The sequence below is a fragment of the Panthera pardus genome, unplaced genomic scaffold (assembly GCF_024362965.1).
Source record: "Panthera pardus isolate Hobbes unplaced genomic scaffold, ASM2436296v1 HiC_scaffold_21, whole genome shotgun sequence".
In the NCBI taxonomy this organism is placed as follows: Eukaryota; Metazoa; Chordata; class Mammalia; order Carnivora; family Felidae; genus Panthera; species Panthera pardus.
In genome coordinates, this window is record NW_026526777.1 from 29,369,465 (window position 1) to 29,393,832 (window position 24,368).

Below are 24,368 nucleotides of genomic sequence, written 5' to 3' on the forward strand. Positions count from 1 at the left end.
ACCAATCTTGATTTGTCCCATGGCTTTAATCAACTTAAAAAACTGTATTAATGGCATATTCAGTAAAAGGAGATCATTTGTCTAAAAGAATCTACTGAGTAAGAAGATTTTTCCAGCTGGAAGCTGGAGAGGGTATGAAATCCCCATGAAGTTGGACCATCCCAGAAGTCAGAGCAAGACCTAGTGGCCTCATGGAGTCCTGGGACATTGAATGTCCAGGAGAGAGTGGGGCTGGAGCTGGAGCTAGAAATGAGCAAGGCCATGGGAAGCAGTCTGGTCTCCCCCACTAGACTGGAGGGGTCACGGAGCTTCTGTCCCCAGGCCGGACTGCGGACCATTGAGGAAGAGGCAGCCCCAGAGATCCGGCGCACCATCTCAGGAGACCTGACAGCTGAAGAGGAGCTGGAGAGAGCCATGGTGGAGGCTGCAATGGAGGAAGGGATATTCCGGGTATGTGAAGGCCATGACCACCCTGTGTGTCCCAGGGGCACAGGGAATAGCAACATCCCATAGAAATGAGGGCGAGAAGCCACATAGGAGGGGAATTTGGAAACTGAAGACACCCACAGCCCACATCTCTTGGGACTCAAAATCAGTGACTCAACCTAGTCAGTTATCAAATATAACACGTGTTTTCTTCCCTTCCTCTACCAAGCCTCACTCCTTTCCTCACGTCCCCACAGCCACTAGTCAACATTCATCTCTTAGAATCCCTTCATTGTCAAATGCCCCACCTGCTTCCAGTTACACTGGCCCTCAATTCTTAGCGCTGTCTAGTGTTTTTTATGACGCTACAGAACTAAAAGGTCCTTAATGACCTTAATGACCTAGTTAAAACCTTCTGGGTTATTCATGAGGAAGTGGTGACCCAAGGAGATTATATGAGATATCCAAGTTAGCAAGTTAGTTAGTTTTAGAGGTGGGACTAGAACCAGTTCTCCAGACTCCCAATCCAGTGCTCTTTCCATGATACCATATTTCCCTATCTGGCTATCTGTGTCTCCTATGTCGTTCCTTAGATGTGTCCTGTCTACCCCACTGTACTGAGAACTCTCTGAAGGCGGGTGGTTTCTTCTCTGGCCTTACAGCCCAGTCCATTTCCCTTTGGCCTTATAGGATTTTTCTTCTAATACCTTCACTTGTTCCCAGCAAATCATCCCAGTATGGCAGTCCCCATGCACTCTCAGCTCTCATTTCCCTGTCACTGCTCTCAGCCCTTATGCTCTCCTTCTTGACCCTAGAGGACTGGGGGCCTGTTTGGCCAGGTGGACAACTTCATGGAAAGGACCAACTCCCTGCCCCCTGTGATGGCCAACCAGAGACCCCTCCAGTTTGCTGAGATAGAGATGGAAGAGCTGGAATCACCCGTCTTCTTGGAGGATTTCCCTCAAGATCCACGCACCAACCCTCTTGCTCATGCCAACACCAATAACGCCAATGCCAATGTTGCCTGTGACAACAGCAGCCATAGCAACAGCCAGCTATTTTCCAGGTAGTGGCAGTCACTGCCAGCTTTGGGTGTAAGGGTACTGGGGTAGGACTGGGAAGACATGGTTAGTGGGTTCCAGGATTTTCCGGAGAGGGGACACCCTGAAACATATAGGTTGTCCTCCGCTTGCCTTGGTGTCCTTTGGGATCCATCCTCCCCCTTAATGCAAGAGGCAGGCCCAGACTGCAGAGACTCCTTTGGCCAGCAGAGGGCAGCCTCATGTCAGCGTTGGCACAAACGTTGCGTGGTTCCTTTATTCCATCATCTACGGCAGGTCTAGGAGCTGAGACCTACTGAACGTATTAGATTAGAAAGAGAGCTTACTACAACTGTGGAAAGTTAAAGTTTATTTGTAGGATTTGGGTTCCAGGGATATCTCACTGCTGTTTGGGCCCCCTCTCTTTCACCCTGAGCTGTCGACCAGATATAATCCGTGATTACATAAATCTCATGAAAAAACAGCGGGATGAAGTCGGGGAGCTTCTCAGAAATCAACCTGCGGGCTGAGGTCCAAGCAGACCTTCCCTTATAGATAGGAGGCCGCGTGATTAGAGGTACCTTAGACCTGGAAAGGCTGAGTTGCACACCCTCAGTAATGGGCAGGACAGGGCAGAAGCCCCGTGAGCAGGTGTTTCCCATGGCCAGAGCTGCCTACACGCCCTTGCATTCAGAGACCCTTTGAATTCAGCCCTCAAGCCTTGAGAGGCACCTGCACCTTGGGTCACCATGGTGTTAGGTGTTCTGGGAATACAGAAGCACCAGACCTGGGCCCTGCCCTGAAAGGATTGTAGTCTTCTTGGGAGATGTGTCACGGGACCTGATAGTGACCGAATAATCACAAAGAGCAGGTGTCCTGAGAATGCAGGCATATTGATCACCATGGGCTGGAAAGGCCTAGATTTGAGCTAAACAACGTTCCTCGGCCTCCACCGAGCATCAGAAACACCAAGGAGCTTTCAAAATTGCAGTTCCTGGGCCTCACCGCAAACTCTGGGGATGGGACATGGCCACTACTAGTCTTTAAAGCTCCCCAGGTGATCCAGTGTACCACCAAGGTTGAGAACCAGTGTCCTGGAGGTTGTGAGGCTGGGCTGAGCCTCGGAAGATGAACAGAATGTGGAAAGGGTAGAGGGAAGGGCATGTCTGACAGCAGGGACCATTGAACAAAGGAGAGGAGTGGGGGATGTATTTGGCCCATTTCTCTTAGAGAGCCAGGACTGGCTGGGCACAGAGCAGTGGGAGCACCAGCCCTGGAGTCCAGGCTGCACACGATGATGGGTCCAGATCCTGAGGGAAAAGGATGTTTGGGGCCATAGAGGGGCAGGATGGCGGGAGAACCAGCAGCCTGCCTTGCTTCCCTATCACCAGCCTTGCTTCCATTTCAGCATCCGCTATGAAAGGGAGTTCCCTGGAGAGACAGAGACGCCTGCTGCCAGAGGAGGAGCCTTTGGCCAGCCCCGAAGCGTCCTGGGTCAGTCTTTTCTGTGCACCCTAGAAGCTGAGCCTTCTCCCAGAGAGGCCTGGGGAGCCTCGCTCGTTCCTTACGCTTGGGGAATCTGGCTGGGAGGGCTGGCTTGGGAGCCTGCTGCAGTGGGATCAGCTGGGCCTGGGACAAAAGAGCAGTCAGGGCCAGCTCCTGATCCAGGCGGAGGTCAAGGGTGTCATGTAGGTCACCGAGTGAGGTGGGAAGGGGGCATGCCTGGAAACTCACATCCACTCGCCCGAAGGGCAGCTCCTGAACGACTGACCCCTTGGCTCTGGGGCCCTTCGGCAGATGGTCTGGCAATCTCCCGGCAGGTCCTAGACTGCTGTGTGTGACAGCAAGAGCCCTGAGGATGCTGGAGTTCAAGGGAGATGAGGGCACTTGCCTTGCTCCATGGCGTGTAAACACACACACACACACGCACACGCACACACACACACACACACACACACACTTCTGCATGCAAACACACGTGGACACACTGAGAAACAGCTTGACCAGAGCTGGTCAAACTCTGGCCCTGATTCCCCCTCCCAAACCCACAAGCACAAAGACCAGGACAAGTACAAGGGCAACGGGACAACACAGGGTCCTGCCTGGCCTGGAGTTGTTTGGGCCTCAGCCTACATCCACCTCTAGGACCCCTTCCACAGCCCCACGGGTCTCAGAGAGCTCTCAGAGTTTGGATGCCTGGCCAGGCAGAGCTCTGTTGACTCAGGCCCCTCTTGCCTTTGCCCTGTCTTGCCCACAGGAGCCCACAGCAAATCCTGTGTGGAAAAGTTAAAAGGACAGCTGGCCCAGAGAGAAATGCCCGGGGCCCAGGCGTCTCCTACCCTCTGCCAGGTAATAGGGCACAGGCCTGGGAAGAAACTCTATGCATAGGAAGGGTGTGGTGGTAATTTGTCCATTAATAACAGAAAGGACCGGACTCCTGGGTCCTCCCTTTTCTGTGAGTCTTGGCTGAGGCTCCCTAGGGCTAGAGTTTCACCAGATCCCAGCGGGCTCCAGCATCCCTGTTGGGGTCTTTGCTTTTGTGCTTTTGGAACAGCATGCCGGCGCAGAGCCTCCCCTGCCTGGGGAGAGGAGGGACCCCGCCCCAGGGCCTGAGGAAGCATCCCACCATGGTAGGACCAAGGAGAGTAGTTCCAGGTGCCAGACTCCAGCGACAGCCCGGCTGATACAGGAGGTGAGATGGGGGCTGGGACAGAGCAGTGGGCTGCGTTCGGGGGTGGCCCTGTGATGTCCTCGGGTAGAGAGAGGGTAGAGCCAATAGAGGCAGACCCCTGAGGCAGCTCCCCAGGAGATCACACCCAGCCTTCTCTCTTCCCTGCAGGCTCTGGTTCGAGGAGGCCTGGACACCTTGGCGGCTGATGCTGACTTTGTCACGGTGACAGGCCGGGCCCTGGCAGATGCCTGCCAGATGGAACCAGAGGATGTGGAGGTGGCAGCGACAGAGCTACTGAAAAGACAAGAGTCCCCAGAGGGCATGGCCATTGCCCAGGGACGCTTGAGCCTCAGGTCCTCGCTGGGGAGCCTTGACCAGCATCAGGGCTCCCAGGAGACCCTGATCCCCCGCAGGCTGTGAGGTTCCGCAGAGCAGCAGCATGGGCTTAGAGCTAGCATGACCAACGGTGAGGGAGGGGTGGCTGGGGCCGAGAAGGGTTAGCCCACCACGGCAGCCCCTCTCTCTCTCAGCAGCTGAATGGATGGGCCGAGTAGGGGTGGTCAGGAACGACCGGAAAACACGTCCGGAAGAAGTAGATTGACAGGCCCTTCTCCTCACTGGCAAGAGGCATGGTTGGATGGAGCTTCTAATGTCTTTCAAATAGGCCCAGTCAGTGCCAGTGTCTGTCTGGCATAAGGCCACTCCCACCAGCAGGACATTAAAGTCTCCAGGCCTATGCCATTGGCCCCTGGCCCCTGCCTGTCTCCTGTTTTGGAAACTTCTACACTCACTCATCCGTCTTCCCCATCCCATTTCCCAGGAACCCCACGCACAGGCTCGGGAGCCTGGGCCCAGGAGAACAGAGGGGCTCTCTGGGCAGCTATCCTGCGTGCAGCAGAGAGGGGCTCATCGTGGAGAACGTGGATTCTCCTAGAAGTGCATGGCCAGTTCCACTGACCGGGGCCGCGTCGCCGCAGGAGGGCCTGGCGGCCTTAGAAGCAATGGCCCTACATCCCAGGCCACACCACAACCCACCTTCTTTGAAGCTATGACCGTGTCCCTTTGGCCAGAATCCACCACTGACATAGGCCTCAGGTCCCTCACGTATTTGTGCCCCTGGATATCAAAGATCTGCAGTTTCCACAGCTCCTCTTACCCACACCAAGCAGTGATGAGTCACAGTGGCTCCTACTTACCAAGTACCTCCTGTGTGCCAGACGCTGTCCCGCGCCGTGGGGTGTTTTACGTTCTAGGTACAAAGCATTTCCACACAGCGTCCATTTCATTCTCATTGCACCCTCGCAAGGCAGGGTTTTTAAGGGTTGAAAGGGATTTAAGGATGTGGCAGTGGAGGCACAGAGAGGTGATGTGGCGTGCCTGTGGTCACACAGCCAGTGAGAGGCAGAGATAGGCCCGGCGGGTCCCAGCGGTGCCTTTCGCTGGATACTCTTTCCTCTCCTTGCCATCCCTTCACCGAGCTTGCCCAGCGCTGGTGGCTGGGTGGCTGTGGTGACCACCGGGCCGCCCCGCAGCCTCCTGGCAAACCCCCGGGTGGGCTCCTCGGGCTCCTTGGGCAGGCCCCAGGCTGCAAGGGCAAGGGCAAGGGCAAGGGCAGGGAGACTCGCCCTGGCCACAGATGTGTGGTCCCGGACCGTTTCAGCTCTCCGCTCCTCAAACCTCAACACCACTGGCTTCCCCCACGCCTTCCCTCGACAGCCTGCTGTCTTCCTCCACAGAGAAGCAGAGGCCGCCAGAAGGTCCCTCCCTCAGCTCCTGTTACCAAACTGATGAGCTTGCCAATGCTTTTGTCTCTTGCTCTCCTTTCCTCCTGACCCAGTGGAAGACTGGCATCTCCTCCAGCCAGCTTTTCGGATTTGACCCCAGCCCGTCTCCCGTCCTCCCCTCTCCCCCTGCTCCCTCCATCTGCAGGGACCACATTCAAGGTGTTTCCATCTTACCAACATGGCCTCACAGCTGCCCTGTCTACCTACCTGAGGTCTATCTATTATCTCTCTCTCATCTATCTATCTATCTATCTATCTAGTTCATTACTCAAGAGCAAACTTCTTACCTGGGTTGTCTCCTCATCCACATTTCCATTTCTAGTTCCCATTTCTCATCCCCATGCAGCCTGCCTTGTGCCCACATTCACCAATATCTCCACAACCCTGTTGCAAATCCAGGAGATTCCCTCCCTCTGCCTTTTTTTTTTTTTTTTTTTTCAGGAGACCTCTTTTATCTTTATCTTCCTTGATTTCTAGACAGCATGAGGTACAATAGACTTCTCCCTCCTTCCTGACATGTCTCCACCACTGCCTCTCCTGAATTTCCTCCTGCCTTTCAAGTGCTCAACCCAGAGTTTCCCTGTGAGCTCTCCCCTGGCCCATCTACCTCTCAGGTTCTGTGTCCTTGATCCCTCTTCCCACTCGGGAGGTCTTCCTGGTTGCTCTCAGCCGCTCACACATCAGCTGCCTCTGTGTTGAAAATTCCCAGTTCTATGTGGCTAGACTAAACCTCTACATCTCTGTATCCTTCTCCCCAGCAACTCCTCACGTATGTCCTACCTGTGCCAAAAGTGCATCGTGTCCAAATTCGACCCCACTGTCCTTTCCCCATAGGCTGCTGCTACTCTGGTATACTCTTGGGTGCTACCCACCCCTTGTTGAAACCAGGGGTCTGGGTGTTGCCCTGGGCTCCCAGCTTGCCCCACAGATTCACCCTCCTAAGTACTTCTCCAACCTGTCTTCATGCCCACAGTGACTTTCCTGACCTGTTCAATCAACATTTCATGCCTCTTCCTTTGCAACAGCTTCTGGACTGCCGTCTCAGCAGCTCCTCTCTTCTCTTCCTCCCTGCCTGTCTCTGATCTTTCTAAAAGGAGAAGCCTGTTGTCTCATTCTTTTGCTTAAAACCCTTAAAGGCACCCCCAAACCCTCAGAACATCGTGCAAACCCTTGCCCTCTGCTTAGAAGCCTTCCCTGGATCTGGACCTCATGCACGGCTCCTGCCAGCCCCACCAGGGGGAGCTGCCCTCACTTCTGACTTCCAGAGTGCTGTTGTCTCTGGAAAACTCCATGAACCCTAAACTCCATGGATCCCTCCCTAGTCATCTTTGAAATCTCAGCTTTGCTCTTGCTTCCTGCAGAAAGCTTTCCCCGGACACCCTCCAGACCCTCTGGAGGCTGGCCCAGAAACATGGCGGGCCTTTTCCTCGAGTGCAGTGGGGATCAAAACCGCTTGTTTATTGTTACCCTAGCCAGAGGCTAAGCTTCACAAAATCAGGAGCAGGTCCACTTTGTTCCAAGTACTCTACCTGGAGCTGAACACTTTTCGGCACAGACCAGTGGCTCAATGACTGTTAAATAAATGCAGGAAAATGGTGGGAAGTGTGGGCCCGGCCCTTCGCTAGCTCACTGCCCAGTGTCACCTGCCTCAGTTCTGCAACCTCAGCCACCTTGGCTGTCTGTCTAGGCCCCGGGGAGACAGGGAGGAGGTGCTCTGCCTCCAGGGGCCACACGCTGGATTTCACCTCAGCCCCTCCCACACGTAGCTGCCGGGCCACTTCAATAAAGCCTAAAAGGAACAAGTGTGGAAGGATGAGGGCTGAGGGGGGAGTGAAGGGGACCAGACAGGTCTGGGGGGGAGACAAGCCCCTCCTCTCAGCAGGACCATCTGACAGAGACCGGGTACCCATAGGGGCCGGTGGGGCCACCTTCTGTCGCCTGGGGGGCACTGGCCAGAAGCAGTGTCTGCTGGACCCCTATCTTCTGCCCGCGGTTCCCTGCAGACTTGGGGCCCAGCTGCTGGGTGCCGGGTCTGCCAGAAGGGGCGGGGCTGCAGCTGGTGGGAGGGGCTGGTCACAGAGCCTCATGTTGGCTGTGGGGAGGAGAGGAGCCCTGAGCTCTGGAAGGCGTGAGGCTCAGATGGAGGACCCCTGGACACCGTGGAGGGTGGGCTCAGTTCCAGTCTATCTGCAGAGTGGGGAGGAGCTCCCTGGCTCTGGTCCGGGTGTACGTGTAGGCCCTGCTCTAGATGTGGCCGAGTGGCCTTTAGTAAGATGCTGTTGTTTTGATCCTGTCTGATGCTGGCTGGTGAGAGAGCTGGGCTTTTAGATGAGAGGACACTGAGCTCAGAGGGGTCCTGAGGCCACTTATTGAAAGCTGGGCGGGGCACCTGGGTGACTCAGTCTCTTGAGCTTCTGATTTCAGCCCAAGTCACGATCTCACGGTTTGTGAGTTCGAGCCCCATATCGGGCTCACTGCTGTCAGCCTGTCAGCACAGAGCCCTCTTTGAATCCTCTGCCTCTCCCCTGCTTGTGCTCTCCCAAAAATAAATAAATATTAAAAAAAAAAAAAAAAAAAAAGAAAGCAAGCAGGCAACTTGACTGCCAACCCAGGTAGCTCTGCATCAGACCCCATCCCCCACAGCCCTGCCAGCTCCCAGGACAGTCCAGCGATGGAGAAGCCAGCTCCTGCCTCTGCAGAAGCCACTAGAGAAGGCCCTGCCAACCCAGAGCTGATCTTGATCCCCATTTTTCTGGCATCTGATCCCAATGACATGTCACTCCTGTCATGAGGCTGACAGCTTATAGTGCCAGGTGACTCTCCCCACCCAAAGAAAACCAAGACCCAGAGGAGGAAAGAGCCATATACACCCAACTTCCTGAATGAGTGGGAGGAGCCAGGAGGAGACCTCAGGCTCCCTGGGCCACACCTTAGAGCGGCCAGTGAAATGTGCAGGGGACAACAAGTCCTGGACGTGGAGAAACTTCCAGTTGTGTATTGTTTTCAAAAGCTCTCTGCTGTTGACTTCCCCCTCTGTAGAACCATAGTAGCCAGTATTTGTCAAGCCCAGGTCCTTAAGTGCCTTGCCTGCAACATCTTGTTTAGTGTTTGCCCTGCCACCTGTAAAATAAGTGTCATTGTGAATCCCGTTCTGTGATGAAAACACAACTTCAGAAAGACTAAGTTACCCAGAGTCACTTGGCCAAGAAGTAGTGAAGCCCAGTGTAGGACAGGAGCCGGGACACCATTCTTGAGCTGCTGACTTCTCCTATCTCTGTGAGCATCTCCCAGCAACGCCCCCTGACCCTCCGCCTCCCCCCTCCTCACCGCATCCCCTTCCCACAACCTGCCAAGTACCGCCCACTGCACTAAACTCAGCCCCACAGGCCACGCTCGTGCCCCCACTCGCCGTGCCTTTCCATGCCCAGTAAATGCCTCCGCACTCGGCCTTGGTCATCCCCGATGGCCTGGCTACACTCAGTTGCCTCTTCCATAGTGTGTGGTAACTTTTATTATGGCATTTATTACCCTGTAGTGTGACTAGGAGTTTAAAGTTTTTTTCTACCGTGAGTTCTTCAAGGTCAGTGAGTTTCTTTATCAAGTTTGTATCCCAAGCTAGGAGAAGAGGAAGGAAGGGAGAAAGGAAGGAGGTGGGGAGGGAGGGAGGGAGGGTGAATGCACGAGACCACACCAAGTTCACTGCTAAACAACGTGTATTTGGTTGAATCATTTGAAATCACAGATATTTTATCCTTTTTGTCTATGAAACGGCAGTTTGATAATATTTAACCTACTGTGACGAGGGTGGGTTTCCCCACCATCCAGGGCCACCCCAATATCACCACTGCCTCTCTGGGGGGGGGGCAGAGACCCCACCTTTTGCTTTGGGTTAGTTTATACAAATCGGGATGAGGGTTCACTGAGGGCGGGTGTCCTGTGCAGGGCTATTCTCAGGCAGCGTGCAGACTTGAGGGGGGCCTTTTCTGCATTTGCCATAGGTGAGCTGTCCCCTCTGAGAGGGGGGGTGGGGGGTCACTATAGTGACCACAAGGAGTGGTCTACAGGTGGCGCCCAGGGGCCCCAGTGCCAGCCACTATCAGAGATTGACTATCTCTCCAGATCACCCCACGTCTGGTCTTCGGTCTTGGAGTTTGACCTCCCCCAAGGCCCGGGCCTCCCATCTCCTGGCTCTCCTTGGCTAGCCCCAGGGGCGCTGGGGCAGTCTGTGGTGGGGGAGGGAGGGATGGGAGACAGATTATGGCCTCTCCCTCTGGGTTCTTTCTAATTCGGGTTATGACTGCAAACTCTTCTTTGGCTCCTCCAACCTAGCTTGGGAGTTAAAGAGGAAGACAAAGTTCTTTTCATCGCTCTTTGCATCCTCCCCAGTCTCGTCTAATTCTCCTCAAGGCAGAGTGTCCTTTCTGTCAACTGGACAAGTGTCAGGAAGTACGGGGGTGGGGGAGAGGACACAGATTCATTTTTCAAGAGATTATGTCACCTCAGGCCAATGCAGGCTGTCGTGGTCAAAGGGGCTTTGAAATTCTCCTAAAATCATCCCAAGAGATTCAGCACATACGCACAGCCTGGGGTGCTGGCATTCATTACGGTCCCATAACATTCCCAGTCTGGTACATTGTTGTAAAAGAAGCGTACTTCAGTGGTTAATCTTGTGTGATCTCTCACCACCACCTCTCCAACACCTCTCCGAGTCTCCCAACACTGCCCCCACCCCCATTTTTAAAGTGTCACATGTTCGTTTGCTGACAGTTTGCTCTGCAGGGTCTCGCTGAAGCTAATGTCTATTAAAATCCAAGGAAATGATGCATCCTTGGGGACTGCAAATCAATAGCTCCTAGGCAGGGTGGGGCTTATTTGTTAATCGGAAGGAAGGGCCTTACTAGGGTGGCCCTAGTAAGAGAGAGGACCTGACTTCTCTGGGGTCCTGGCTAGGACTGCCTCAAAGGCCCCCTCCTCACCACCAGGTTCGAGGAGAGGGGTCTGCCCCCTCCCTTCTTCCTTCCTCATCATCTCTTTTCTTTCCCCCTCTCTTTGGCTTTTCCAGCTTGACTCCCTGCTTGCTCCTTCTCCTTTTGTGTCTACTTCCCCTCTCTGTGCTAATTCCCCAGCACTGTCCCTTCTGGGGGAGAGGGGACCCCCAATGAGTGCACGGTCCACAGGGGGCGGGGCAGGGGGCTCAGCTGCCTTTTAGGTGGCCAAGACTCCAGTTTGCTGTCCCAGTGACGCAGGAAAAGTCACCAGCTATTCTGCATCCCTGTTTGACCAAAGAAGTTGGAGCAAGTTACCTTTTTAAAAGAGTTCATTGAGTTATAAGAAACTGGAAATATTCAAAGTGCACAATTTGATTATTTCTGAAAGATGTGTATACAACCGTGGAACCAACACCATCATCGAGATAATAGATGTATCCACCACCCCCCAAATTTCTTGGTGCCTAATAGCGATCCCCCTGCCCCCTCTGCCCCTCCAAGTTCTGTTCACCGCCCCTTCCTCCCTTCTCTCAGGCCCCCCACCACCCCCGGTGCCCAGGTGTGGCTTCTTATACTCAGCATAATTATGTTGAAGTTCATCCATGCTGTATCATTGATAGTTCATCCTTCTTATTGCTGATTGTATTCTATTATTTGATATATACCAGCTTATGCATTCATCTGTCGATGGAAATTTGGGTTATTTCCATTTTGGGGCTACGAGAAATAATGCTGCCGTGAACATTTGCGTACAGGTCATTGTGTGGACTTATGAAGCAGGTGAATTCTCAAGGTGCTCTGCTCTTTCTCAGCTCAGCAGCTGCCAAGGTCTAGATCCATCCTTATTCTTCACTATGATGTGACACAGGATGAAACAGGAAATTGGCTTGCTTGGGTGGGTTCGACCCCCCCCCACCCCCATCACTTGCCGCATGACCTTGGGCAGCTCTTGGTGTCCTTTGTTCATATGGGAATGATAATTGTTCCTACCTCTTAGGGTTGTTGTGAGCATTACATGACAGTAGGGATCTGAAGCATTTAAACAACGCCGGACACAATGTTAAAAAAAGGGTAGCTCTTATTACTTTCTATGTGCCTCTGAGAAGATCTGTGGGATCCTCAATTGGCTTCCTCTAGGAGCTCTGGGTTGGGGTTAACACAGTTGTGTCCTGATGCCCAACTTGAGAGCTGTTTCCTAGGCAAGCGACGGGCAGAGGCACTGGAAGTCCCTTGGAACTGTTCTAATTACTTCTCAGCGTGGCCCCTGAAGACCCCTGAGAGATAACACAGCTGACCAGAAGACTCGGAGCCCCCAAGGGGGTGACAGGAAACCATGCTCATTGAGGACCCAGCAATCCGGAAACATGGCAAAATCTTAGTCAAATCATAGGGAGTAGAAAGAAGGGAAGGCAAGACAGGCTCCCTGTCCTCTTCTCCTGCTCCAAAAGTTGTCCAGATCAGAAGCCAAAGGGGGCCTCTGTGTCTTAGACAGGCGGGTAGAGTCCTCGAAGGCACTTGGGCCCTTTGGGATCTTTACAGACCAGGGCTCTGAACTCTGGCTCTGCCCCTTCACTATCTCAACCAGGGTAGGCTAGGCTAGGCCAAGGTAACAAATCCGCCCATAATTTCGGTGGCCTGACACAATAAAAGTTTATTTCTCACGTAAACTCGATCAACAACATGATGTAATGCGAGGGCGCCAGTAGCTCAGACAGCTTCCACCTAGAAGTGAAATGTGTCCGTTCCGCCCAAACGTCACTGGTCAAAGTCAGTCACGTGGCCACAGCTAACATCAGAGGACACGCAGTCCTGCCTTGTGACGGACAGCGGAGAGCCGGAAATATTTGGTGCACAGCACTAATGACTGCTACACTAGCCGAGTGACCTTTGAGCCCATTTCCTCTTCTGCAAAATGGGGACAATAACCGTGTTTACCTCAGCGATTGTCGTGAGGATGAAATGAGAAATCCTATGTGGCGTCCTTGGCACAGTGTGGCACATGGGGTGAGTGAAATAAAGTTGAGATGCCCTCCAGATAACCCCCAGTGAGGCTGAGATCAGGAGTGTTTGTGCACAGAAGGGATCCAGCATACCCCAGGCCCCTTCCTGCCTCTGTGAACACTCACCCTGCCCCCCCCCCCCCCGACCCTGGTCCCCACCACTGAGTGGCCAGCAGAGGCCTCCAAATAACTGCGAATTGGCTTCCTCCCACCTCCCGCATCAACAAGGAGCACTTGGGCCCCGCAAACCTCCTCACCTTGTCCACACCTCATTCACACTCACCACAGACACTCCCTATCCTGCAGATTTCTTTAGGACAGATGTGCCCTTCTGTCCAGTTAGAGGGCAGAGGCCCATCGCAGAAGGGACAGAGAATCCATGGGAAATGTGAAGGAAATTACTGTCTATTTTGTGCTGAGCATTATACTGGGTGCTTGGCCCAGGTTACTGCCTTTAACCTCATCCTGGTCCTGCGATGAGGGGAGTGTGATTATCCTCTTTTGGAGGTGAGGGAATGGACTCCTGAGGTAGTTACATAACTTGCCCAGGGTTACGTAGCTAGCGCGTGGCAGGGTGGGAATCTCAACCCAGATCTCTGACTTGGAACACCACACTTCAGCTTCCACCTGTCTCTTGTTATCTGGTACAGTCTTCACTTTCATCCAAGCCAGAAACTCACACAGGGCCCAGTCTTGGATGTTTAGCTTCTGGGTCCTTCCATGCTGCTGTGGAAACCGCCCTGCTCTGGACCCATGAGGACCACACTGTTGGTCCCTGCTCACTAGTTTATTGTTCAACTGTCGACGAGTCTCTTTACCCGTCTGGGCTTCCGTGTCTTCACCTGAAAATGAAACTGTAAAACTCGATGATCTGAGCGTTCTTTTCAACTCCACAAAGTTTCTGTGACATTGAGAATTTCCCACACCTGCTCTTCCTGCTTTTGGCCCTGATAGGAAACATGGCAGAGCAGAAAGTGGATGAAGAGCCATGTCTGAGGTTATATGGAGTATTCATTAAATTGTCATTAACATTTGAAACCAAAAATAGTTGGGTTTTTTTTTTTTTTTTTTTTAGGACTGATGGGGTGTTTATAATCCACAGCAGTTCTCTCTCCCTTCTATTTATAACAAATTCTGGTTTCCTCTAAGGCTAAGTCTGTCTCCTTCTGTAACACAGGAAGTCAGGCTGAGCCCGCGCCTGATCTAAGACCTCTGAATCTGCACCCAAGTAGATCCTTTCAGGGGTTCTGAGCTCCTGTTGGCAGGCAGAGCTGGGCTCCATATCCAGGTGGACATGGGAGGGCATGGCTGGCAGGACGGGCTAATGCCCATTGTCCCATGGAACCAAGCCCAGCTGCTGGGGTGGGGCTGACAGTTAGGCCTGGAGGTCCAGAACTCTATACTTTCCACCCCCGGAACTTTTAGGACAATGCTCAGATCATTTCTTCAAATGCCAATGCCTAGTGCTAACCCTAAAGAAGATAAGAGGGAACAGGTCTCAGGTTCAGACCACCTCTAGAGACATTTCTGGAGCTGAAGGGTATCTCTTAGGTATATTGATTTGTTACCGTAGGGTTGCTATTGAAAGCTAGGCCGTGCCTGAGAGATCTGGGCCAGATGGCTTCCTCAAGTTGCTGCTGGAGTATTTTAACTACAGGAGTGGGAGCTTCCTGCCTCAGAGAGGGTCCTCCACAGCTCCCCCACGTTCCCATCTGCCCAGACGCCCACGGCTCCTGTCAAGAGAAATGATGGAGGCCCCTAGACGCCTGACGGGGAAAGGCCTCAGCTTAGGACAAGAGCTGGGGCTCAAACTCCAGTCCAAGTAGTGGAATTAAGGACCAAACAGGAGGTAGTGTATATGTGTTTGCCCATTTCTGTCAGGCTGAGAGGAAAGGGGTGGGGGTTGGGAGGGCTAGGCATATAGGCAGCTCCTTGAGAAACTTCAGGGTTAGGGAAGGAAAGAGCAGCTGGGAGGAGGGAGAAGGGGTGGGAAAGGGTGGGGGTGGGAACAAGCCAGAGAGAGGAAGCAGAGTCTGTGCTGAAGGCACACAGAGACTGGAGAGGGCAGGGATTGTCCTCAGCCTCCTCTGACCCATCTAACCTAAATCTCCTCACGTCTCTTCCTGCCCCTTGGATCTCCCTCTGACCTCTGTGCCCGGTTTCCCTGCTCACCTCTGGGCAGCAGTGCCCAGGAGTCAAGAGTCTGGACATCTAATGGCCCTGGTGGTCCAGGAGGGAGCTGCTGAGGTGGCTGGCACAGCTGATGTGGGGCCCTGACCTCTAGGAAGCCAGAGTTTCCAGCACATGTGCCTCCCTGCTCCTCCTGGCTTGACATCCTTTGGCCTGGAGGGAAGGGGAGGGTTCTTGCAGCGGCTCTGGCGCCATTTCCCAGCAGTAAAGCTGTGAGTCAGAAGGGTCACCTAATCTCGGAAGTCAGAGGGGACCTCCTGGAGGCAGGAAACCAGAGATGAGCCCCAGAGAAGTCCAGGGTCTAGTGGGCGGGAGAGCAGCTTTGCAAAATGCAGCATTATCATCCAGGAGGGCTAAATCTCCAGCAAAAGCCTGGGTCAGGCCGGCTCCCTTCCCTCTGGGCACTTGCTTGGAGGTGATCTGGGGAGTTTGGAACAAGATGCATAAGTTCAAATCCTGGCTCCATTGCTTATATGCTGGGTGAGACTCATTCTCCCCCAACTGCAAAACTGAAAGAGAATAATAAAGCCCAGCTCACAAGATTGAGATTCAAATGAGAATATGCATAAAAATACCTGGTTCTCATGGATGGTCCATAACTGTTAGCCACCTCCCCATCTCTTATTTTGGTTGGAAGATGGGGAGAGAATGTCCAGGATCTGACTCAACACTCTGCAGGCCTACGGCTCGGGAAGGGTGACCTACTGGCCCAGAGAGAGCTTCCTCTAGGTTCAAATGCTAATAAAAGGTGCAGGATCCCACCAGCATCCCCTCCCTCTCCTCCTCCACCATTGGGCCACTGCCGGTGTTGCCCTGTTTTGAATCAGGTTGGGGGGAGGGGTGTTGATTTGCCCTTGAAATTATCATTGTTTGGGTTTGACTCATTAAAACCAGAGTGATCTGGACTACTGGACGGAGCAGTTATCTGTGGGGGTGAGTGGGGGAGGGAAGGGAGAGAGGATGGTACCAACAGATACATCCTCAGACCCTAACCCACACCCTTGCCAAAATCTCTGGCATAGTTTCATCATCATTGGAGAGTGATGCAAGAGGCTTGGCGTCTGACTCCCCTTCCCCCCTTCCCCCAGAGAGTATCATCCACATCTGGAGCTGCAGCTGGGTCCTCCTCTTGGGCTCTTTCCAGGGGAGGGAGCTGATTGAAGTGTGGGAAGGGAGGGCAGCTGGGGAGGGCCCTGGGAATGGCCCCCATGTTGGGAGTTGGGGGACAGGGAGAGGGAGTCTGGGCTCAATGGGAGGGTAGGTAGAGTGGAAAGAGAATTGTGACTTCTCAGGGCATTGCTCTTCTCCATCTCTGCCCTATGTTTAAAGGCTCCGGGGCTCCCCTTGTCCTTTATATCCATGTAAAGGCAGCGGCACTGCTCTGTCTCCTTCCGCACCCACCTCTCCCCTCCAGCCTCTACCCAGGTGCCTGGAGTTGAGTGCGCCCTTTGTTGCCTTCTCTCCCAGTGCAGCCCAGGCCTCCCACGCCGACCCTCTGCCCCCACGGCCACAAAAGAGTGTGAGGCAAGCTCAGCGGGTCATCTGTGGGTCATAAAGGTCAGTGGAACCACTTCGGTCTAGCAGAGGGAGGGGCCCATCTGGGCGAGGAGCCTAGCCAGGAATCAACCAAAAGATGAACTTTAAAATGCTGCAGGATGGAGGTGAAGGGAATTTTGTTAGTCACCAGCAAGAATCTCGTTCAGTAAAGGTTGACACATTCACTGTCATAAATCAGAAGGGAAGCTTTCCTGGTGCTTTCAAAATATAAACCGCTAATCGCTGTGGGATGCTTTGAAGTGAAGCACTCTGCTCCGGAGACCTGGGTTCTTACCCCTTGCTTAGCCACCAAATCTGAGTGACCTTGGGTAGTTCCCCTCTTTGCGTTCAGGTTTCCTCATTTATGAAACCGGGGTCCCATCTAGGTTGAGATTCTGCCACTCGGGCGGCTGGGGGGGCAGAGGCTCCGGCGTGGTCAGCTTCTGGGCCCTCCTCCTCCCCAGCCCTCCAATCCCGCCCGCCCCCCAGCGAGCGGGTGGACGCGAGCCAAGAGGTCCCTTTAAAGGCTCAAGTCCCGCCCCTGCCGTTGCCCGGGCCTTGGATTGGTGAATGGGGGGCGGGGCGGGGCCCAGTGCGGGCTCGGCGGGGCTCGGGGGCGGGTCCTGGGCCGGGCCGGCCCCCGCCCCCTTTGTTCGCGCTGCGGCGGGAGGTGGCTGCGAGGGTGGGAGGTGTGTGCGCGCGTGTGCCGCGCCGTGGGGAGCGGCGGGTCGCGCCGCGGGCTGTCAGCTAGCTGCGCGCCGTCGCCCGATGGCGCGAGGAGGCGCGCGGGCCCAGCCCCGTGGGGCCACCCCTGGCCGCGGGTGAGCCCCTCTGCTTGCCGCCCGCGAGCATGTCACCTCCAGCCGCCGCGGCAGATTCCGCCAGCAGTGCCCGCGCCCCCGCCTCCCGCAGCCGCAGCCGCAGCCGCTGCCTGGGGCATTGGCCCCCAGACCCCCGCCCCTGATCCACGCCCAGACCCTAGAGCCAGAGGACCATGGCCGGCCAGGGGGACTGCTGCGTCAAGGTGGCCGTCAGGTAGGGACCGGCGGCGGGGTGTGGGGGTGGGGGGGAGGGGGCGTGCGCGGAGGGGCTCGGGCTTTGTCTCGCGTGGGCGCCGCTGGATTCGGAGCCCGCACTGCCGGAGGAGGGGTCGGCCTGAGCCGGGCTGGAGGGCGCGGTGAGCTGGACAGGCTGCCGCAGGGGATCGGCGGCCCGCGGGAGGCTGGAAGGTGGCTTTGTTTGGGTGGTAATTTCGGGCCCCTCTTGGGAGCCCTTAATGATCAGAAAATCGAATAAACAAGGAAATCCGGTATTTCACACCCAGCCCTGGCCCAGGCCGGAGCGTCTGTGTGTTTCCTCTTCGCCTCCCCTTGGGGCTGCTGTCTCATACTGGGATACTGGAGGGGGGAAATTTCCCTTCATCCACCCTAGTAGGCTACTTCTGTGCCCTTGGTCCAGCTGAGAAGGCAGCACACCCGGCCCGGGAACCGGCTTGCAGACAAAGATCGATTGAGTGCAGGAACGAATGGAAGGGCTGGGATGGTGCCTTGGCCTTCCGTGGGGGGTCAAGGGCTTTTGGACAAAACGTGCTGGCCCTGTCCCCAACAGCTGATGGGGCTAGGAGAAGGAAGAGGTGTATCTGAGGTTCTACCTCTGAGAGGGTAGGAGGGTGAGACAATGATACCCCATCTTCAGGCACTCAGATAAAATGGAGGTAGGGTGGTGCATGGACTTAATCTGGGACTTGACGAGACATCCTGACAGAACTGAGGTGTGGAGAAGACATGGCTGGGGGGGGGGGAGAGCTTCTGTTGGGAGGGGTACACAGAGGTGCAAGGCAGGGAATACTGCAAAGTTGAGCCATCTGTGTCCTTTGTGTTGGGTGGAGATGCTTTACATGAACACCACCTCTCCCTGTTTTTGTTTTACGTCTTTCTCTTTGAGACGGGGTCTGTTGGTGGGAGAGTGCCAGTCTGGGACTGGTCACCAAGGCAGAGATGATGGAGAAATAAACCCATCTCTGCCCCAGCTCTGTGTGATGGGGGTGGGGGTATGGAGGCTAAGTCTCCAGGGTGGGTCTCTGAGACCGATCTCTAGATTCCCTAGGTTGTAGGTGACCCAGATTCCAAGAGCCCATGGAAGTCACTCTAGACAGGGCCAGAGAGAACTGTGGAAAAGCTTCTCCCTCCTTCCCCCCCGGGAAGATGCCCCCCAGGCAATCCAGCCAGTCCTCTGCAGCCCAGAGAGGAGGAGTGGACTGCTGATATCGGCTCTGGGCTCAAGGAAGGGAGATTGAGGTGCTTCCCACCCGTGCATCAGGCAGCCTCAGCATCACTTGAACACAGCCTTGCTGGCCCTGAGCAGCCTGAGAGACAAAGAGGAGCCCTGCAGGTGCCTGGTGGGCTGGCCGGGGCGGGGCCTGGCTGCTGCTGGGGCTGACATTGCAGCAGGATCCTGTGGAGGTCGAGGGAGGGAGGGAGGAAGGTGGGGGGGGGAGTGAGAAATGTAAATATGACATCTGCAGCAGACCGGGAGAGTCCGAGTACATCATAAAAGGGAAATGAAGCCCTGACCCCACTCAGTGTGAACCAGGGCTGAGAAGGAAGGGACATAGGGTGCTCGCTCCTCCCATGGGGGCTTTCCTTTAGACTTCGTCTTATAGGAGAGGGCCAAACAAAGCCCCCTGCACCACCACCACTGTCAGCCTCCCCGGGCCAGACTGAGGAATGGTGAAGTGTGTGATTGGCACTTTGTGCAGTGGAGAGAAGAAGAGCTGGGGTTGCCTTCTTAGCACAGCCAACGGAAGGTTTCTGAGACCCTTTCCAGAGAAGGGAGTGTGCCTGCCCACTGCGCCCAGTTCTTTATTTAGGGTGATGGACATCATCTCTGCTTCCCACTCAGATTGCTCTAGTAGTGTCCAGAGGCCCCCACTCCTTGCCTCGAGTTGCTGATCTCAGATGGAGGGGTGGGGAGATTTGAACATCAGAAGAGCCAGGCTAATTTAGGGGGCTCAGTCCACTTCTCCCCTCCCACTCCAGTGTGAGCGCCCAGCCTGGCACACGCCAGACCTCAATGGGCAGCCGGCCGTGGAAAGCAGACAATGCCTGGACAGAACCCAGTTTCTAATCAGAGAGCTGAGGGGAGGACCAGACTAGGGCTCCCTCTGGCCGGGACAGGGAGCAGATGGTAACCACTGAGGAGCTGTAGGGGAGAGTCCCCCATACTTTTGGATCCCCGTCAAGCTCCCATCCCCACCTCTAGAAGCCACTTGTCCCACCTAAAGGACTGGGTGGTGGGCTGGAGTAGAGTATTGGAGGAGGGCATTGCTGCGAAAGGCCAAGGCTTTGGAACTGCCGAGGGCCCAGCCTGGTGCTGTGTTCTGCTGTCTTTCTGACTTCCTGGAAGTCCTTTCTTGTATCTAACCAAAGTGCTTTCTGAGTCCCCATGAGAATATTATGGTGAGCCCTGGGTCCAACTCTTGGGACAGGGATGCCAAGAATGAGACAGACTTGGTTTGGGGTGTGTGTGTGGGCAAGGGGGGAGGTTCTGGCGGGGCCTTTTAGACTAGGTGAGAAGTGCCAGGCCCAGGGCTCTTGGCCCTATAATCTCCTTGGCAAGAGGATCAAAGCTGGCTGTCTGCAGATCTCTGCAGGGCAGGCCAGGGCTGGGGAAGGGCTATAGGTGGAAACTTTCAGGACCTGGGGCTGTGAGATAAGGGCAGAAGATCTAGGTGTGAGCAGACCCTATAAGCCCTACCCCAGGCCCCCCAGAGTCTGGCCCATCTGTGTGCCCCTGAACCCAGGCTAGTTTTCTTTGCACCAAGGGATTCCCAGGCCAGCCCCTCCAGCCTGCCCTGTGATCCTTTTATCCATTAATCCCCTGCAGACAAGGACTCAGCTTCCTGGGCCTCTCTCTACCTGGGGATGGGTGGGGGTTGGGAGGGTGGATGTCTGGGAGAGGTGAGGCTGAGCTGTGCCCTGCCCCAGGCTGCAACCCAGACCTGACTAATGTGGGGAGAAGGGGAAGGGGTGGCTGTTAAGAAATGCAAGTTGACAAAGTTGAAATTGGGGAAGGAAGCCAAGTCACATGGTACGTTTGTTTAAGACCCTTTCAAGCCCCACCATGAGGGGAGCCCTCAGTGCCCCTGTTATCTTTTCCTGGTTTCCTTTAGTTTCCTTCCTTTAGTGACTGAGGAGAGGAGGTGCCTCTGTGGGTCCCGCATCCATCCATGGAAACTACAGGGTTGAGCAGGGGCTGGAGGCAGATGGGGGAGGGGGGCACGAGCCAGGGACCCAGGGAATAGTGTTAGATTGCACCCCTGCCCTCTCTCATTTGGGTTCTCTACCTGTCGTTATTCCTGTAGCTTCAGGCTACCCTGAAATCTTGGTCGATGTCTGTATAAATGTTGAATCACAAGAATTGATGGCTTGGGACAAAGAGACCGGAGAAGACGGAAAAGACTATGTGAGGGTGCCTTCAGAGTCCCCCTTCTCCACTCTGACAGCCCAAGGCCGTTCAGTGCCAATCAATGCCAGCTGTGTCCCATGCTGCCCAGGTTATAGATCTGGGGAACCCAGGCTCAGACAGGACCTCCTCTGCATGGAGACCTGAGAATCTTAGTGGTGGCCTCCTGCTGCAGAAATAGGGCTTATGTCATCACAAGGAAGTAGAGTGTAGTAACCACAGGCCCCGGAAACCGACCCCCTCCACCACCCAGCCAGCCTGCCTGACTACCTTGAAGCTGATTGGATCTCAGCTTTTGAAAACCTCAGAGCAAAGATGGGGTGGGGCAGGGGCTAAGGAAGTGGCAGAGGTGACATGAGCCTGGCACCCTTACCCTTCCAGTTCTGGGGGCAAAAGGCAGGACTGGGGCCAGTGCAGTTCACCCATTGGCTGGGTCATGGGGCTTTTTTTCTGTTTGTCCTTCTGGGCTTCGGTTTCACCCACTGTAGAACAGGAACAATTTGTTCATTTGTGAAGAGCAGTGGTTTGGATGAAGCAGAAGGCATATATATAGCCCATAAAGGGTGGACTCCTGAGGAATTTTTTATGTGAATAAAATGTTTTGAAAATAAGTTTTAACTTAAAGCATACTTACGAGGTGTCTGTCTGGTTTGAGCTACAGAAAGTGTTAGGTACAATGAAGAGTTTGCCTCCAACCTCCTCCCCCTCCCTCTCTCTCCCTCCCTCCCCCCCCTTCCTTCCTTCCTTCCTTCCCTCCCCCATCCCTCCCTCCCTCCCCTTCCTTCCTTCCTTCCCCCATCCCTCCCTCCCTCCCTCTCCTTCCTCCCTCCCTCCCCTTCCTTCCTTCCTTCCTTCCTTCCTTCCTTCCTTCCTTCCTTCCTTCCTTCCTCCCTCCCTCCCTCCCTCCCTCTCCTTCCTCCTTCCTTCCACTTATTTATAGCAGAAAGCACGCCAAGGTGGAAAGGAGACTGAACTGGAAGGTGGCTAAGCATTACCTCTTGAACACATGCCCTGTGCCAGGCAGTGTGCCTACATTGTCCCACTCTCCCCTCCTGGAGCCCCACCAGCTGACTGATGTTTTTCTCATCTTATAGATGAGCGAACGCTCATAGCCAGTGAATGGATGAGTCTGGATCTGAACCCAGGGCACCCTCACTTCCAAGCACATGCTCCTTAGACTGCTCTGAGCCGCCTCCCAACACAGCTCTAATTAGCTCTTTGCCTCAGTTTCTTCATACGCCATACCGCGCCGATTGCCATAACTACAATGTGAGAGAAGTACCTAGGAAGGCATTTGGTACTATGCAGATGTGCACCAAGGGGACATGGTCTGGATTTCCCTTTCTGGGGTTGCTTAGCCTGGGGCTGCCTGTCCCCTCCATGTCCTAGCTGTTTACTCCCTCCATGTCCATGCTGTTCGTGTGTTTGGGGAGCTTCTCCCTTCCTGCTGGGTATGCGTCCATCCGTTCTCTCTTTCCTTAGATCCCTGCAGCGGTCCCTAGAATTTGTTTTCCTGCCTGAGTTCCATCTTGACACTCTCTAGGAAAGGAAGTTCTGGGGGCAGCCACATTGCCTCTTGCTACCCCTATACACCCCCACACCAGTCACAGGGCAGAACCTCAGGTGTCTTGGGTCTCTTCTCTCATTTTGCCTTCTAGACATAGCGGCCTGTTGAGGAAAGCCAGAGGGACACTGAGAGGCTGCTAGGCTGGGTAGGAGAGGATGCTTCCCTGCCCTGGGAGGGGAGCCAGGCTGGGACTGGTGGGCATTGGTCCCAGAGAATTACCACTCCATCCCTATGGGCGTGGGGGCTGTGGAGCTCTGTGGGAGGGGCGTGGGGGCTGGTAGCCGTGTTCTGACCTCTGGAATACTTTCACCTCTGGCTGTTCTGGGCTGTGGAAGGGAGGCAGTGCCATGGTCCCCTGTCCCCAAATATCTGAGTCCCTATCCCACTACCTTGCTGGGTAGAAGCCCACCATCAGAGCAGTGGTGGAGGCCACCTGTCCTTTCTCTAGGCTGGCTGGTCCTGCCTGAGACTGGAGTTAAGGTGCACTGAGGAGGGCCTGGCAGCAGGGACTGAGGGCTGAGGACCGAGGACCACGGACAACATGCTGGGGGAGAGGCTCACTGTGCTCCATAGCCAGCTGCTCGGAGGAGGCCAGCCGCCTGTCACTCCGCATTCCTCAGCAGGGGAGGGTCCCCAGGGCCCAGTTCACACTGAGCTGTCCTCCATGTGATGCACATGCCATCACAGCTCTGGGCTCTGGGCACTCCCCACTCAGCCCCACTCTGCAGAGTCTCCTGTCTCCTGGGAGGTCATGGGAAACCCCTGCCAGATGCCCTGAGAAGGGAGTGGACAGGGAGAGCCATGCTGGAGCGCAGAAGAGCAGATGTTCCCTGCGCTGCGCTCACCCCTCTTCCAGGGCCCCTGCAGGGGGTGGGGGCAGACCTGGCCCCTGGCAGGAAGCCCTGGCCACTGCTCACGGCCCAGCCTGTTCATCTTTCCAGCTCAGGACAGGGCCCGGCCCCCTCCCTCAGCTTCTCCTGGCATCTCCACTCCCCCGCCTCTGACACCTCACCCCGCTTCTGCTGGGGCACGGCTGAGATCGTGATGCCCTGGGGGCCATGAACAAGACTCCCCAGGTTCCCTCCCCTGTCAGACTGCCTGCCCCTGGTTGTTACTCAGAAGACAGTGGCCAGGACTTGGATGAACTAAAAGAGAAAGGTCAAGGACATGTGAGGAAGGAGTGGAGGCTGAACCCCAGGTGCCCTGAATTGACACCCCAAGGCTTCCTATAGGTTTTCTTGGAGTGTCGGCACCCTCTCCCTGTGCACTTGGGAACATATTTGGGGGCAGAGGTCAAGCACAGAGGGTTGACAGGCCCATTTCACCAGATCTGCTAGGGCCTCATGCTTTCTGACCCCACAGTACAAAGCCTTCTTGTTTAGGGGTTCCGTGTCTTCTCCCTGAGGGCAGTCTCAGGCAGTGCTGGGGGAGGGTCTGAGAGGCCAGGAGAAGGTCCAGTGACAGGGCGACGAGACCCTCTGGCAGTCGCAGGGCTCTGGTGGCCCCCCACTCAGTATCCCTGCAGCTTCAAGAGCCAGCACCCTAACTTGGGTCTCACCACCCTATTTTGGAGAGGAGTGGCCTCTAGGGGAAGACGCCTTCTCCGGGCTAAGTCAGCTAAAAGCCCCCGGGTGTCTGGGAGCCAGACTCCCCTGAGAGAGCAGGATTTTGCTTCCAGCCGCCTTCCCCAGAGCTGGCAGGC

The 24,368-nt window shown here is 55.1% G+C and overlaps 2 protein-coding genes across 8 annotated transcripts in view; both read left to right on the plus strand.

Moving 5' to 3' along the window:
- CACNA1S (calcium voltage-gated channel subunit alpha1 S) overlaps positions 1 to 4,888 on the plus strand; it is a 65,353-nt gene extending 60,465 nt beyond the window's left edge. For both annotated transcript variants that reach the window (XM_019431049.2, XM_053909080.1), the window contains 6 exons: positions 322 to 450; positions 1,242 to 1,492; positions 2,875 to 2,960; positions 3,724 to 3,815; positions 4,021 to 4,158; positions 4,306 to 4,888. In XM_019431049.2, coding sequence (XP_019286594.2) covers positions 322 to 450; positions 1,242 to 1,492; positions 2,875 to 2,960; positions 3,724 to 3,815; positions 4,021 to 4,158; positions 4,306 to 4,557 — 948 coding nt within the window. In that variant the 3' untranslated portion in view covers positions 4,558 to 4,888. The remainder of the gene's footprint in view (positions 1 to 321; positions 451 to 1,241; positions 1,493 to 2,874; positions 2,961 to 3,723; positions 3,816 to 4,020; positions 4,159 to 4,305) is intronic.
- Positions 4,889 to 17,291: 12,403 nt separating this feature from the next.
- Positions 17,292 to 24,368, plus strand: part of KIF21B (kinesin family member 21B) — a 50,531-nt gene continuing 43,454 nt past the window's right edge. For 4 of the 6 annotated variants that reach the window (XR_008424584.1, XR_008424585.1, XR_008424586.1 and 1 more), the window contains exon 1: positions 17,292 to 17,670. Coding sequence is in view for 2 of the 6 variants with exons in the window: in XM_053909081.1 (XP_053765056.1) it covers positions 17,630 to 17,670 (41 nt within the window). In the remaining 4 variants the exon portion in view is untranslated. The remainder of the gene's footprint in view (positions 17,671 to 24,368) is intronic. The other 2 variants (XR_008424587.1, XM_053909082.1) reach the window with 1 other exon arrangement.